This window comes from Staurois parvus, unplaced genomic scaffold (genome assembly GCF_062004578.1).
Source record: "Staurois parvus isolate SC_StPar_1 unplaced genomic scaffold, SC_StPar_1.0 ptg000437l, whole genome shotgun sequence".
In the NCBI taxonomy this organism is placed as follows: domain Eukaryota; kingdom Metazoa; phylum Chordata; class Amphibia; order Anura; family Ranidae; genus Staurois; species Staurois parvus.
Window position 1 is genome coordinate 720,893 of NW_028318233.1, and position 16,182 is coordinate 737,074.

The following is a 16,182-nucleotide window of genomic DNA, read 5'->3' on the forward strand; positions in this document are numbered from 1 at the left end:
ACAGAAAATTATATAGTGTATGGCCAGCCTAAGAACTGCTAAGGCATGGAGTTTACAACCACTTGATCCCAAGGGATAAGGGTGTAAAACCTTGGGCCTTAGAAGTAAACAGACTTGTCTCTTTACCTGGATCTGTTTTGCCCTGGTTTCCCGCTTGGGACCTGTTCCTTCTGGGGTCCCCCGCCCTGTTTTCTGTTGACCACATCAACTTGTGGGTCATTTTATCCCTCCAGGAATTTGTTGTTTTTCCACGCATTTTGCTGGGTTCTGGTTGCTCAGCTTCTCACTGGTTCAGGCTGTGTGTGAGTCATTCTCCTCCTGATGGTGACATTTACATAGTCTTTGGCTTGGTTCACATGTGTGCGGGTGGTGCCGCTGCAGATCTGCGCAAAAATCCGTGCAGCCGCACCACCCGCACAGCGGAATGCAGACCCACGGACGGGTGCCATTAGTTCTTATGGCACACCGCCCGCACTGGAAAACGCAACCATACAGGGAACCGAGGTTCCTGTGCGAGCTGCGTTTTCAGAATAAGTGCAGGGACCTCTTCCCTGCGTGTCACGGGGCACGGGAGTCGTCATGTTGATTTTCAATGCCCTTCCTTTTATTGGCAGGTCCCCCTATCTGATACAGGGCTCGACCTCATCCTGTTTCAGAACTGGGCCTAGGTCCTTTAGACAGCCCCTGAGCTATAGTTTTCTGTGCCTGTTGGAGGTTGCTGCTCTATTGCTTTGACTGCTTTTGGATGTCCTGACTGTATGCGAATTCCTATGTTCCTCAGTGGACATGCAAGAAATAGGATTTTTGTACTTAATGTAAAAACGTTTTCTTGGAGTTTATTCAGGAACAGGGTTCCCACCCCTCTGTTTTTCTGTTCATGCTCTTAGTACTGTATTGTACTGTGTATACAGGTTAGGGGAAGGATTACTGTATACTGGGGTTGGTTTACAGTTTTTCTATTGGGCAGTGCCCAGCCTTTTTTGTAGACAGCAGTTTTATCCATCTGTAACTGAATTTGTGTTCCTAAATGGATTCCAAGAAAAGGATTTTACTTCAAGTGAAAAAAAAAAACTTCTTTTTTTTTTAATTCACAACACAATTAATGTCCATATATTTATAGGTTTTATACATTGTTGAGCTGTATGTAGAAAGTGCTTGTAATTCTCAGATTTAATACAAGGATATTTTATGGCTAAACACTAGGCTTTCTGTAGATTTATGGCATTGTCAGTTAAATCATTGCTTTGTACTTTGTCCTCTAGGCTAGACTAGGCTTTTGATTAGACCATTAGACCTTTGTGTTAATGTATACGTTTCAATAGATTATACATGAGCACAAAGGCTAGTCTGTATTAGTCATGTATTCCTGGATGAGCATGTTCTTTATTCTATGATAGCTGTTGTACACTTCATTGTAATATCATACAGTGCAGCTGATTGCCTTCAGTATTTGAGAATTTTCCAACAATAAGGCCCATTTCACACGCGCGTTCTGTTTCTTTCATCAGTTCTGTCACCTTTTTTTCAAGAAATAACAGATCGGTTTTTCATCAGTTCACGTCAGCTTTTTGTATGCTTACATCCATTATTGTCCATTTACATCTGTTTTTCGTCCGATTTTTTTTCTTTTTTTTATGGAAGAAAAATAGGGTTTTCTTCCATTCAAAAAACAGATGTTAACGGATGTGGACATTAATGGATGTAAACAGATGATCATCCGTTTACATCTATTTTGTAGGAATACATGGATGTCCGTTTTTCATCCATAAATGGACAGATGAAAAACGGACATATGAAAGGAGCTCAACTGCTGTTCAAAATTACTTCAGTCATCCAATTGTGTGAAAATGAAATCGGTGTTTACTTGTTTACCTGCACTTGATTGGCTAACTGAAGTGAATACTTGCACAATTTGTGCAAATTCTCATACTTTAGTAAATCAGCCTCAGTATGTAGAGCCAACAGGATATACCATTAAACAAAAATCAATGCAACTGTCTCAGGTACAATCATATTTCAACAGCTGGCTATCTGAAAGAGCACTATCCTCATAGCACATCTTTCAAAAGCTAATGACTTTATCATATTGAGTTCATGGATACAAGCCTTTAGGATCTGGTAATGATCTCTTAAATGATTTCACTAATGGTGTAGGAACTGAACAGTATTACAACAATATGCAAGGTCCATATATTTTGGCGCAGCTCATATACACATATATAACCTGCTTCAATAAGTACCTGTTTTTAAGGATAACGTTAAGAATGATGTCACTGCAGATTTTGTAGTTTCAAATGAAGAAACTGCTTCTCTATATGTTATCAGAGCATGTTCTGTTGCAATACTTCACATATGGAATTTGTCCCAATAGTAAATACTTATACAGATGTGGTATTAATCTACTGTTATAGTCACTCAGATTGTATATGAACATGGCAGTCACACCTAAGCCTAGATGTCTGACATTAATGTTGTCTAGTGAAACCAAGCTGAAAAAGAAATAACTTGTTTAATATCATGCAATTGCAAGGACAGCAAACACAGCAGCGTGTATACAATAGTCTTGTTCTGAATAACTATGGCCACTGGTACACTTAAGGGGGATGGAACCCTGACTAACTGGTAAGACAATGACATTTTTTAAGAACAGCATTTCCAGATCGTTATCATGTTGTGCTTGTTCGGTCAGTTCCCCAGGGCATGTGGAGTTTCTCATGCACAGATAAGTTACAGAAAGGGTTATCATATTGAAAAAAAAAAAAGAATGGTGCTCGTGAGCAGCGTTCGAAAATGGCCACACATTAAGGCCGCTCCTCCGTTGGCTGATTTGCCGACTTTCTGGGGCGGTCAACCATCTTCCCTCCAGCCTCCCCTGGATTGCTGTCATCCACTGCCCCAATGGGCAAGAAAACGTGGGGGCCGCCCGTGCCGTCAACGCTTGGCAGGCCGTGCTGGAATTTGCGGCCCACCTGCCAGAGGCCGCTTCTGAAGCCCCGGCCTCAATTGCGGTCCAACGCCACCACTCGCAGGTGCATCGAATCCCATCGGTGAAGAGGACCTGGCATCTGAGGCATCCCTGCAGTCACCCACTCTGGCTCTGAGGGATACTGAGCTCCTGTGCCACTTTAAGTCCATGCTGCAGTAGGCATTATCCTCCGCTACCTCCAAGCTGGCAGACCGTCTCTCGTGAGAAATTTGTGAGTTAGGCAATTGACAAACTATCTCGAAGATAAAATGAACACTGCGGCCAAGGTAATTGAAAGCCACAAAAAGGATCTGTATGACCTCAAGAAAGAATTGGTGGACGTGCTGCTCCAGCTTGAGGATTTTGAGAATCGTTCCCGCCGTGGCAATTTACACTTAAGGGGTGTCCCGGAAACCGTTACAGATCTAACCTCAACCGCTACTGCCCTGTTACAGGAGCTGACGCCCGCCATTCCCATTGACCGGCTCGAATTTGACAGCATACACCGTGCATTGGGCCCCAGACGACCGGGTGGGCCCCCAAGAGACATCATCATCAAATTTACTTATCGCACTATGGAGACCATCCTCTTGGCGGCTAGAAACAACCCAGACCTCAGTTTCCAGGGCATCACTATCAGCGCTTTGTGGAGCTCTCCCAGATCACTCTTCAAAAGCACCGTCTGTTGAAGGCCTTCACTTCGGTCCTGGTGAATTGCAGAATTAAATACTCATGGGGATTTCCGTTCTGCCTCACCTTCGCCTACCAGGGCTGCAGTTACTCGGTTGCCATGCTGGAGGAGGCCCACTCTCTCCTGGAATCCCTACACCTTCCATCGGAATGCATTGGGCAGAGTCTGGCGCATTCATCTGTATCTCCAACGGGGCCACTTTCTCTGGGAGAAGACATCCAACAGGAAGAGGGCCCTACCTCGGACCCCTCTGCTATCCAGTCCATCCTGCTCTTCCCCGGGCTGAAGTCGTATCCAGGACTCCCTCCGTGTTTCACTGTTGGATCCTCTTGATGGGACTGAGAGTTTGGCCTTTTATGCTTTCCCATTTTGTTAGCGTTTTATAATTGGGCTCCAGCCGGCCGGCTCCCTTGGCTTGAGTGGGGGGTCACCTCCTGGACTTGAGGTCTTTGATTTTTGGCAACTGCAGAATGTCACAGGTCCCGGCGATACTGGTTGGGTTCCTGTTAGCGGACCGGGCCAATGGTTCCCTTGGGCTCCAGGGGGGGAGGTTGGTTCAAGGGGGGCTCTACTCGGTGCTAGGATGACTGGGTTGCTGGGGTGGGAGAACACCTTGGCTATGTTGTTTAGGTTTCATTATGGCTTGTAGTTATTCCCCCAGAGGGGGTTGGGCCCCCGAGCCCAGCTGGGTTTCCAACAGTGAGGCTTCCGCGGATATGAACTGCTTCCGGGACTCATGTATCTGATGATATGGGATTTAATTATGTTATGTTTGTTGCCATTTGCCCTCTGAGGACTTATGTTTCTGATGTATCCATTTGCAGCCATGTGTCCAGTGGTAGAGCCACCCCCAAGTGGTATCCTTTGAGTGTAGGGTGCACTTCACCATTGGTGTGATACGATTGTACTATTGTACATTTTTTGTGTTCTTTTCCTCCTTTCTTTTCTTGTCATCTTTTCTTTCCTGGTTTTTCTGTTTGTTTTAGGCAGGATGTTGGGACGCCATGGTCCGACCGTCCTTGGGAATGGCAATTATTGGCCGACTTGTCCCTTTTCTGCTGAGCGGCTTAAGCCGATCCCGCTATGGCTTGAAAATACATTCACAAAATATCCAAGGCTTTAATTTGCCTCAGAAGTGGTCTAAAGTTTTCCATCACCTCAATTTGCAACAAATTGACTTGGTATGCTTGCAGGAAACAAGGTTTTCCTAGTCCTCACTCCCACGGTATCTTTTGCCTCATTAACCCATCTTTTACATGGCCTCAGCTCCTGAGAAACGGTGGGGTGTTCTGATAGCTCTTAAACGTAATCTCCCCTTCGTCTGCACTCAGAATATAGCGGACTCCATGGGCAGGTACTTGCTGCTGCAGGGCACCCTCTGGGACCAGGAGGTTACTTTTGTCTCTTACTACACCCCCACTAACTTTCAGCATAAATTTTTTTCCCACCTTAGAATGTCATTTCCTGACATTCTAAGGTTCTTCTTCTGGGGGATTTGACTGTTACCTTGGATTCCGCTTTAGATAGGTGCTATGCCTGGGGGGCAGCCCCTTCTCACGACTTTAGTGTTAGAGGGACGTATGCACTCTCTTTTACAGACTGCGGGACTGGCGGATGTTTGGAGGGAACTTCACCCAGCTGAGTGTGACTTCCCCTTTAACAGTTTCTGTAGACTTTACCATGTATTTATTCATGTCCAACAGTTTCCCTTAGGTGGATATCTATCCCTTCCTTGCCCTGGTCAGATCATGATCCCCTGGTTCTACTCCTTGTCCTATCGGGGTAAGCACGGCACCCTTTTCACTGGCTCATTAACAAATCTTTGACTACTTAGGTCACCTGCCAACAAATAGAATCTTTCATATGTACATATTTTACGGAGAACTCGGGATCTGTTTCTTTGGCAGTACCTATATGGGAAGCGCATAAGGCCACGGTGCAGGACCACATTATATAGCTGGCTGCGGCTGGGAAGCGGGAGCATCATCTTTCGGACCTCCACTCTTTACTAGCCTCTGTGGATGCTCGTTGGAAGTCGCACCCATCCGTGGCCCATAAACGGACACTGGACGCTCTGGCTGAAGAGTTAGACTTGCTTACTTCTTAAGAGGCTGAAAGGGTCTTGCGTTGGACCAAACATAGATTTTATACCTGTGCTAATAAGCCAGATCCGATGCTGGCTAAGAAACTCAATTCTGTGGGGAAACCCCACAAGCCGGTCTGGTTACAACTCCCTGCAGGGGGCGGCTGCACCTCCAATTCCCAACAAATCGTTTCACACTTCACAGATTTCCTTTCACACCTATACGCCAAACCAGATCCCTTCCCTGTAGCTCAAGCAGAAGTGTTCTTTCAGGATCTACGACTTCCTGGATTGTCCGAAGTGGTGCAGGTAGCCCTCAATGCTGATGTTACTGTCTTTGAAGTGCTTCAAGCTTTCAAATCTTTATGGTCCACCGCGGCCCTGATGGCTTTTCTTGCCTCTATTATAAGAAATGTGCGACCCTGTTAGCACCTTTTTGGCTGGTTACTTCAATGAGTTACGACGGGGTTCTTTGCCCTCTCCGGATGCGCTCAGAGCTCATATCTCAATGATTCCTAAGACAACGGATGATGTGCAGGAACCGCAAGCCTTTCGGCCCATTTCTCTTCTTAATGATGATCTTTAGATATTGGGCAAGATTCTCAGTCTTCTTATCAATAAATATTTGCGTAGCTTGGTCCACAGGAATCAAGTTGGTTTTGTTCCTGGGAGACAGGCGGGTGATAACATTCGTAAGGTGGTCCACCTTATACACCTACTACAACAGTGGAAAATCCTGGGATTCTTACTGTCCCTAGACATATATAAAGCTTTTGATTCCCTATCCTGGGAATACCTGCGGTTCGTGCTGTCCCGTTGGGGCTTTGGGGATTCTATTCTTTCTTGGATTAAGGCCTTATATTCTTTCCCTTCAGCTTCAGTTAAGTATGCAGGGTACTTCTCAGACCCCTTTCCTATTTGGCGGGGGACGAGACAGGGATGCCCCCTGTTCCTGGCGCTTGAGCTGTTGGTTGTGCTGATTGTAACGTATCGGGTGTTCCATACGCGGGACAGTAATATAAGTTAAACCTTTTTTGTGGATGATGCCCTCTTCACGCTCACTAATCCCTTGATGATGCTCCCAGATTTGCAACAGGTCCTTCAGTGTTTCTCCCTGATTTCGGGTCTCTATTAATTTGCATTAGACTGCCACTTTCAATATTACTTTGGCCTCAGATTTGGTTTCGAGCTTACAGTCTCACTTCCCTTATAAATGGGCTTCCTCTTCTCTTGAATACTTGGGCATCCGCCTGACCCCTACTTATGGCTCTTTGTTTGCTGCAAATTATTATTCTTTGCTTCATTCTGTGCCCTCTCTTATGTAGTCTTGGCAATTCCCGCATCTGTCCAGGATAGGACAGATCAACTTGGTGAAAATGACCACCCTGCCTAAATTGTTATATTATTTTCGCACCCTTCCGGGTTCCTCCTCATTTTCTCCAGCTGATTCAGGCAAGGATTATGCGATTCATCGGGCCCAACAGATGCCCCAGAGTTTCTAGAAATATGCTTTTTAACCATAGACTACAGGGAGGTCTTAGGGTGCCTAATGTAGCTAAGTATTACCAGGTGAGCCAGATTACCCCAATCTCTGTTGCACACTTTGTCTGATTTTCCTCTTTGGGCCCTTCTGGAACTGCCTAGCTGTGCCTCCATCGCGTCATCGACGCTATTATGACTCCCCCCTGCTCTACGCCCACTGACACTGAGTCCAATTTTGCTCCATTGCCTATGAGTGTGGGATTTGGTGCTTTTACTCCAGTGGCTTAATGTCTCCCTTTCTGCCTTTGCTCCAAATTACTAATAATCCTCTTTTCCCACTGGGCTTTGATCAACCAGGGGCGTTCTCCTGGTGGGTGGCCAATGGTTTTTCACAAGTGCAACACTTTTTGACTTTTCGATCTTTCCTCACTTGGAGCTCTCTTTGGGAGTCATGAGATGTTCTCCAGGTGGAATTTGTTCGTTATCTTCAATTGCGGCACTGGCTGACCTAATTGTGGGGCAATTCCTCTTTCCCGTATCAGAATTCTGCCTTTGAACTGCTTTGCCAACAGTGTCCGAGAGCTCCGGGCCTTGTCTCCCTACTTTATACATCCTTGAATAGGTGCTCAATGCGTACCTCTATCATATGTTGCCCAGTGGGAGCGTGACTTGGGGGCGGTGGTGGATCTGGAGGACTGGAACAGGGCCTGGTCCTTTATAGCTAAATGTTCGTTTAATACAGCCAAGCTGGAGGCAGCATACAAAGTACTGTTTCATTGGTATTGGGTCCCGGCTCGAATGGCCCAGGCAAACCCTGCTTATATTGATTGCTGCTTTCGGGGTTGTGACCATCGTGGAGATGTATTGCATATATGGTGGTCATGCCTGAGACTAATTGGTTTTTGGTCTCGTGTATTTGGCCTTCTTTACACATTGTTCCATCTCTCCATATGCCGGGAGGCTCGGTACGCTTTGCTTCATTGTCCCATACTGGACCTGTTGACCCATCAGCAGAAGTTGGCTTCCTATTTGTTTTTGTCGGCCACTAGAACAATTGCTCAGGCCTGGAAAAGCCTGTCTGTCCCTGTTCAGGGGTTCTTGAAAATATGGGAGCCGTGGTTGACATATGCTTTTCCCACGCTCCCCCCAGTCTAGTCTGGGTTCATGATGCTGTACGGTATTGACGTTCCCGGATTCCTGCTTCTGGTCTTTTCTTCTTCCTCATTTACTCTTTTTTTTCCTCTTTATTCACTGTTTAAATCTGTGAGGCGATAGATACTTGCCTTTGGCTGGTATATTGTTGGTGTTATATCATTGGTTTTGTATTTTATGTGCCTTTAATGGCCCCTATGTGGGCGCACCTTTTACAGTGTTGATGTTGCAGCACTGTTCTCTTTATTTTTTATGTGCCACTGATAGCCCCTGCGTGGGTGTGTCTTTTGCTTTGTTTTTTTTCTTTGTTAAATTGTTTAAAAAGTTAATAAAAATAATTGAAATACAAAAAAAAAGTTATGTTTGGGGATCCAATTTATTGCAGAAAATAGGTAAACCAATTATATGACAAAGGGTTGTAGAATATAAAAATAGATTTATTCTTTTCTATAAAACAAAATGATTGCTATATAAACGAAAACTGGTTCTATTCTCTTGCTGCCTCACTATGATGTATATGATGGGCTCTTTAGTTGCTGGATCTATAACGTCTCTTTAAATAGATAAAAAAAAACTGTTTGTAAAAGTAAGCTCAATATTCTCATTAAACATTCAGAGTGACCCTCATTCAGAGGTACCCAAATGTGTATAGCTGTTAATTGCATCCACAATTCAGTTCTGTTATGGTGCAGCTGAGCACTGTAGCCAATCAGCTTCTAACCTCGGCTTGTTCAATTAAGCTTTGACAAAAAATGGAAGTTGATTGGTTTCTGTGCAGAGCTGCACCACATTTGGCAATCTCCAGTTTTAGTAAATCAACCCTCTTGCTGCATTATGCAGTCTATTCATTTTAATGTGCATTCTAAAGTACCAAAAAAGGTGCATGTACTGTTTTCAGTACAATGTGCTGTAGTGCAATACTGTACACTGCAATGCATGTGCATTGAGGTGCACTACAACGCACCAACGCGCATAATGCATTTCCGAAGCAGTCATTAATACTTCTCGTGTAGCCTCACATCTTTAAAATTTCATCTACTGCAAAGATAAGAAACAAGTCTGAAATGTAGCATAGGCAAATGTTGTAATACCTACAGCTTAATCAATATCTAGATCCCAAGCAATAAACCTTACCCACGAACAAAGTGTTAATGATTGAGCCGCAATGAATCATTGTAGCCTTTGCCTCCTTTTTTTTTTTTTTTTTTTTGCCATTCTAGCAGTGTGAGTTGGTTGTCGACACTCCCAGTTTACAGACTTCAACAGACCTAACTAGTCTTTCTACTTATTGGAAAGATTTTATTTTTCAAAAATGTTTGCAGTACATTTGATATCATTTTGGTTCACAAAGCTAAAAGAGGATCAAATAAAAAAGGTAAGGATTTTAATATAACTCTTACCAGTTTATCTGTTTATGGAATGTACAGTTTGTGTGTGTAATATATAGTGTGTATAGGTTTATATATATATATATGTGTGTGTGTGTGTGTGTGTGTGTGTGTGTGTGTGTATATGTGTATATATATATATAATCTGTTGCATGTTATTTGTTTATAATATGAATTAAGCACGTTGTATTAATATAAATGGACACACTGTTCTTTTCTTTTTTTTTTTCTTTTTTTTTTTTTTTACTTTCCTTCTTTCTGTCTTTCTTCTCAAGTGCCTCTTGGTCATTTAGGGCAATTTAAACTCCTGTGCTTAAGTTCACATGTGTTTTTTTTAGCATCCTTCTTTGTAAATTTTCATATTTTATTGTACATTATAATACATTGTAGCTGTATACATCTGAAAGCAAAATTTGAGCCAAAACTGTTTTGTGTTTTTACGTTTTTATTAGTTAGGAAGGGTTTGAACTTGTACTGTATATCTGGAGAGATTTAAACTGACCACACACTCTTCGAAATTTGTTCAGTGGGTGGCCCAGATGGCCACCTCCCACCCAACATCTCCCGATTGAAAACGCAAAGGTGCCAAATGAGAAATTATCAGCCAAACAGCAGCTGCTTTCAGTTAGATGCAGCTTCTGTTTGGGTATTTTAACAGCTGGTGAGGCTGGAGCAGCGGGAGCTTTGTCTATCTGTGCTGTGTAGCATGGAAGGAGGAATCTGTTTGATTTTTTTCAATGTGTATGGCCAGCTTTATTCTGACCTTCTGGCCCAGTAACCACACAAGAAGTGATGGGAATCTGTCCAGTGGGAAGACAGCAGTAAAAATCTGAAAGATATTTTTTTACCTTCCCACTCAATCAAAATCCTGAAATCTTTTACATGCATTTCTGGTATCTGTATTCCAGCAGGAGGATACATCCTCCATTTAGTGTTAAGCTGTGTAAATTGCATGTATAGTGTATTTAACTAATGATTCCATTTATACCTATTGAATATGAATCTGGGACAAACTACGGCTAAACATGCAGTACCTAGAAATACATGGGATAGCACTGACACTTCTCTAGATGTAGAAAAGTGTACCTAAAGTACAGAATGGCAATCATTGGTTGTAAACCATGTTTACTTTATGTCTAAGCATATCCTCATACACTATACGGCCAAAAGTTTGTTAAACACCTGACCACCACATCTATATGAGCTTGTTAGACATCGCATTTTGAAAGCCATGGCCATTATTACTGACTTGGGCCCCCCTTTGTGGATATAATAGCCTACACTCTTATGCAAAAGGCTTTCTGTAAGATTTTAGACTGTCTGTGGAAATATGTGCCCCTGTCCGGTACTGATGTTGGATGTAAAGACCTGGCTCCCAATTGGCATTTTAATGCATTCCAAAGATGTTCAAAAGCGTTGAGGACAGGGCTCTGTGTAGGGTACTTGAATCCTTCCACACCAAACTTTTCAAACTGTTTTTTAGACCTGGCTTTGTGTCCAGGGCAGGGGCGGACTGACCATTCCGGCACTCGGGCACTGCCCGGGGTCAGTAGGGGGCCCCATGAGATGACCCTGGTACCTTTTCATAGGCTTTTTTAGGTGTGGTTTGGGTGTGGGTAAGGACACAGGGGCCCCAGGATCCCCTATTTCCCGGGGGCCCCATGAGTTGCCAGTCTGCCCCTGGTCCAGGGGCCCAGTCATGCTGTATTGCTGTTTGTCCAGGGGCACAGTCATGCTGTATTGCTGTTTGTCCAGGGGCACAGTCATGCTGTATTGCTGTTTGTCCAGGGGCACAGTCATGCTGTATTGCTGTTTGTCCAGGGGCACAGTTATGCTGTATTGCTGTTTGTCCAGGGGCACAATCATGCAGAACAGGACCTTCCCCAAACTGTTGCCGCAAGATTAAAGGAGCACAATTGTCCTAAATGTCTTTGTGTGTTGTGGCAAATTTTGGATTTTCATTCACTTTCACTTATTAGTAAAATCCTGAAAAGTGTTCTAATTCCTCTTCACATTATCTAAAACTATAAAAAAATTGCCCTTATTTATACTTTAAACATATTTATAATAAGGCAAATATTAAAGCCACCAGGTCAGATTCCCTATGACATTTAATGAGATTCCCACCATCGGGCAATGTGCAAAGTGAGTGCTGGGGACAAGAGCTGCACTTTGCCACAGTGATATATGCAGTGAGATAGGTTCTTTGCAGAGATTCAGGTTCATTCACAAATCTGTGAGTGAATGATGCAGTTGTGCGGGTGTATTGTAGTTTAACATTTCCGTCCTGAATATTGATTTTATTACCATATCTATTTAAAGTTTAACTTCAACCCAACGCTAACTATGCTTAACAAATGTTCCCTCCCCATTCCTGCTACCTAACCTGTCGAAAGAAAAAAAAAAAAGATGTGTATACATACCTATTTTTAGTCCATCTGGCCATGTGATCCACTGTCAGTCAGTGGCGGCTGCAGGGGAGAAGAGGGAGCACTTGACAACGGCTGGAAATTCCAGGAGCTGTGATTTCACCCATAGTCTCCCCAGCCATTGTCAGCGCTCCCTCCTATCCCCTGCAACCACCACTCACCGATGTAGGGGAGCTGCGAGATTACAAGACAGGATCGGGCTATAGAGTAAGTATACACATCTTTTTTACACAGGATAGGTTGCAGGAGAGGGGAGGGGACATTTTTAAGCACAGTTAGTGTTAGGCTGGAATTTTACATTAAATCGCAACTAAAGGTAAAAATACCTAATTTAGCTCCAGCAGTTTAGCGTCTGCAAAGTCCCTCACAAGCACTGGCATCTTTTCCCCGGCTTCTTCCAGGTGATGGTCTTTGGGCTGATTGGCTAGGATGACCTCACTCCCGCACATACGTAGGAATGAAGTTATCTTGACACACAGGGAGCGTACCAATTTGTAAAGTGAGCTGCGCATGTGCAGAAGATTGCAAACAGGCACATAAGAAGAGATGATGCATGTCTCTTCTGCAATAAAGACCCTGTCTGTGGACACCTTTTACATTTTTGACTTTAGTTCTGCTTTAAAGTAGTACTAAAGGCAATTTTTTAAAATCATTTTGGATAAAGTAAGGGAGGGTTATAACACGTCAGTTTTGGGTTTATTTGGACATGTGTTCCATAAAGGATATTTCTTTACACTTCATGCCCCATAACCAAAACAGGCTCCCAAAGTGAGGAAATCCCAGGGTCACCAGAATAATGTCTCCATTGGAGGATATCCCTTCTATTACTATTCTGGTGTCAACCCAAAATTCTTTTACTTTCACTTTTGGTGGTAACAGCAAACAGGACAAATAAGAAAGGACGAGTCTCCCTAGCAGGGGCACAGAAACCGATTAAACCTGACAGGTCTCTATGGCCTTGGGTCTCAATCAGAATTCCTCTAAAACAACTGCTTTAAATATTTATTTACCCCCATCGGAGGTTCAGTATCTTCGGGACAACTTTGATTTTCAATGGGCCCCTCGCTCCCTCCCCTGTTTGGGGATTCATCTCACGAGTTCCATTTCAACGTTCTATCGTGCTAATTATCCCCCTCTTTTTAAATGACTCAAGACTGAATTGCATAATTGGGCAGACCTCCCTCTATTCTGGTTTGGCAGAATCTTGTAGGGCTTCTGGGGCAGTGAAAGGTCGTCTATCTATCATAAATGCTTCTCTTATTGATCCAAACGTTAAACTGCCTTATATGATACAATGGGAAAAAGATCTAAATATTTCTCTGGAGCTGGACGCTTGGCGGGATATGGCTAATGCTTTTATCTAAAATCTCGATTAATACTATGCTTATTGAATCTAACTACAAAACGCTTCTCCGTTGGTATTTAGTCCCTACAGATCTTGCTAAAATGTACCCATCCGTGTCACCCATCTGTTTTTCACATTGTGAACAGGAGGGCACTATGCTCCACATATGGTGGAAGTATCCTGTGGTGACTAGGTTTTGGATCCGTTTAATTTCCTCTACTCAGTAACGGGAGTTAATATTCGTAGATCCCCTGAAGTGGCCCTATATCAACAATTACCCACTGCTATTCACAAGAAATCGGTTAAATTGATGCTTTATATCCTGTTTGTGGCGAGAGTTACGATAACCAAACACTAGAAACGGTCAGCAATATCGCTGGACTTAGTCAAACATAAACTCAATTGGATCATGATTAATGATAAACTTACTAGTACATTGAATAACAACGCCGCTAAATCTGAGAGCACTTGGGATCCATGGATTCAATATATTTCTGTTATTTAACAGATTCTTGGCTGGCCCTCTTTTATTTATTTATTTTTAATTTTCTTTACTTTAATTTTAATTTTCTTTATTTTTAATTTTCATTCTTTTCTATACTTTCCATCCTTTTTACTTCTGTCTACTGTATCGGTGATATTATTTGTACCATTTAATTTGTGGTACAGTATGTTAATTGACTAAAATTTGACTGTGCCTAGCAATGTGTTATTCTTATTGCATATTTTTGTTCGATTTTGTTGTTTTGCTATCTACATTGTGTTTGAATGCATCGATTCATTGTTTGACGATCCACAACTCACGATGGTGGGTTGCGTTTTCTGTTTTTGTTTGTGTACGTTTTCTAAAAAACGAATAAAAATATTGAAATATAAAACCTGACAGGTGTTCTAATCAATCTATATCCTAAGGTTTGCCTTCTGTTACACTTTAAGTCAGGTGTAGACAACCATTTAAGCATTGTGTGCAAAAAAAATGTTTTCAAAGAAATTAGGGATGCACTGAAATTTCGGTGGCCAAAACGTTTCGGTAGAAAACACCCCTTTCGGTCATTGGCTGCCCGCTATTGCCACCACCGCCCGCTTCTGCCGTTTGCTAGTTCTCAGCCTTACCTGAGAAACCATCGATCCTGGCACTAGGCATAGAGATGAGTGAAGGAAAGATGGCCGCCACTCAGCTCTATGCCCTTGGAGGACCAGAGCGATGTCACTTCCAGTTCCGGCCATTTTGTTTGTTTTTTTTTTAAAGCACTAGATCAATTTTTTTAATCTAATGCTTTACATTGCAGAGGAAAGATGTGGGGTCTTATTGACCTCGTATCTCTCCATGAAGGGGACCTGTCATTAATTATTTCTATCACAAGGGATGTATGCATTCCTTGTGATAAGAATAAAAGTGATTAAATTTTTTTTTTTTAAAGGGACAGTGCAAAAAAAAACAAAACTTTAAAGTGCCCCTGTCTTGCAGTGCTTGCACGTAGTGGTGAACGGATATGTAGGCATTGCCCACATATGTAAACGGTGTTCAAACCACACAAGTGAGGTATCGCCATGAACGTCAGAGCAAGAGCAATAATTCTCATGCTAGACCTCCTCTGTAACTTTACACTGCTAACCTGTAGAAATTTTTAAAGCATCCCCGATGGAGATTAAGTACAGCAGTTTCATGCCATTCCACGAGCGTGCGCAATTTTAAAGCATGACATGTTGGGTATCTATTTACTCTCCATAACATCCTCTTTCATATTTTACAAAAAAATTGGGGTATATGTTTTTTTTTGTTTGTTTTTTTTATCAGTGTATTTTTCCAAAAAATATATACCGTATTTGCCGGCGTATAAGACGACTGGACGTATAAGACGACCCCCTACTTTTCCTGCTAAAATGTAGTGTTTGGGCTATACTCGCCATATAAGACTACCCCTCTTCCAATGCACACCAGTGGGAGGAATAGTGCCCCATCATTGGTGTCAGTGGCAGGAATAGTGCCCCATCATTAGTATCAGTGGGGGGAATAGTGCCCCATCATTGGTATCAGTGGAAGGAATAGTTCCCCATCATTGGTATCAGTGGCAGGAATAGTGCCCCATCATTAGTATCAGTGGGGGGAATAGTGCCCCATCATTGGTGTCAGTGGGGGGAATAGTGCCCCATCATTGGTGTCAGTGGGAGGAATAGTGTCCCAACATTGGTGTCAGTGGGAGGAATGGTGTCCCATCATTTGTGTCAGTGGGGGGTGGAATAGTGCCCCATCATTGGTGTCAGTGGGGGGTGGAATAGTGCCCCATCATTGGTGTCAGTGGGGGGTGGAATAGTGCCCCATCATTGGTGTCAGTGGGGGGTGGAATAGTGCCCCATCATTGGTGTCAGTGGGGGGTGGAATAGTGCCTTACCATTGGTGTCAGTGGGGGGGGGGGAATAGTGCCCCATCGTTGGTGTCAGTGGGAGGAATAGTGCCCCATCGTTGGTGCCAGTGGAGGAATAGTGCCCCATCATTGGTATCAGTGGGAGGAATAGTGCCCCATCATTGGTATCAGTGACACCAATGATGGGGCACTATTCCTCCCACTGACACTTGCTGACCCTGTTCTCGTATGGTGCTGCTGCAGCCAGCATATGTGGTTGCAGCAGCACCTCTACACTGACT

The 16,182-nt window shown here is 43.3% G+C and overlaps 1 protein-coding gene across 1 annotated transcript in view; it reads left to right on the top strand.

The window, feature by feature from the left end:
- The first annotated feature begins 9,571 nt into the window (after positions 1-9,571).
- LOC149454137 (hexokinase HKDC1-like) overlaps positions 9,572-16,182 on the top strand; it is a 58,068-nt gene continuing 51,457 nt past the window's right edge. Inside the window, exon 1 of the mRNA XM_089687742.1 lies at positions 9,572-9,748. Coding sequence (XP_089543868.1) covers positions 9,686-9,748 — 63 coding nt within the window. The 5' untranslated portion in view covers positions 9,572-9,685. The remainder of the gene's footprint in view (positions 9,749-16,182) is intronic.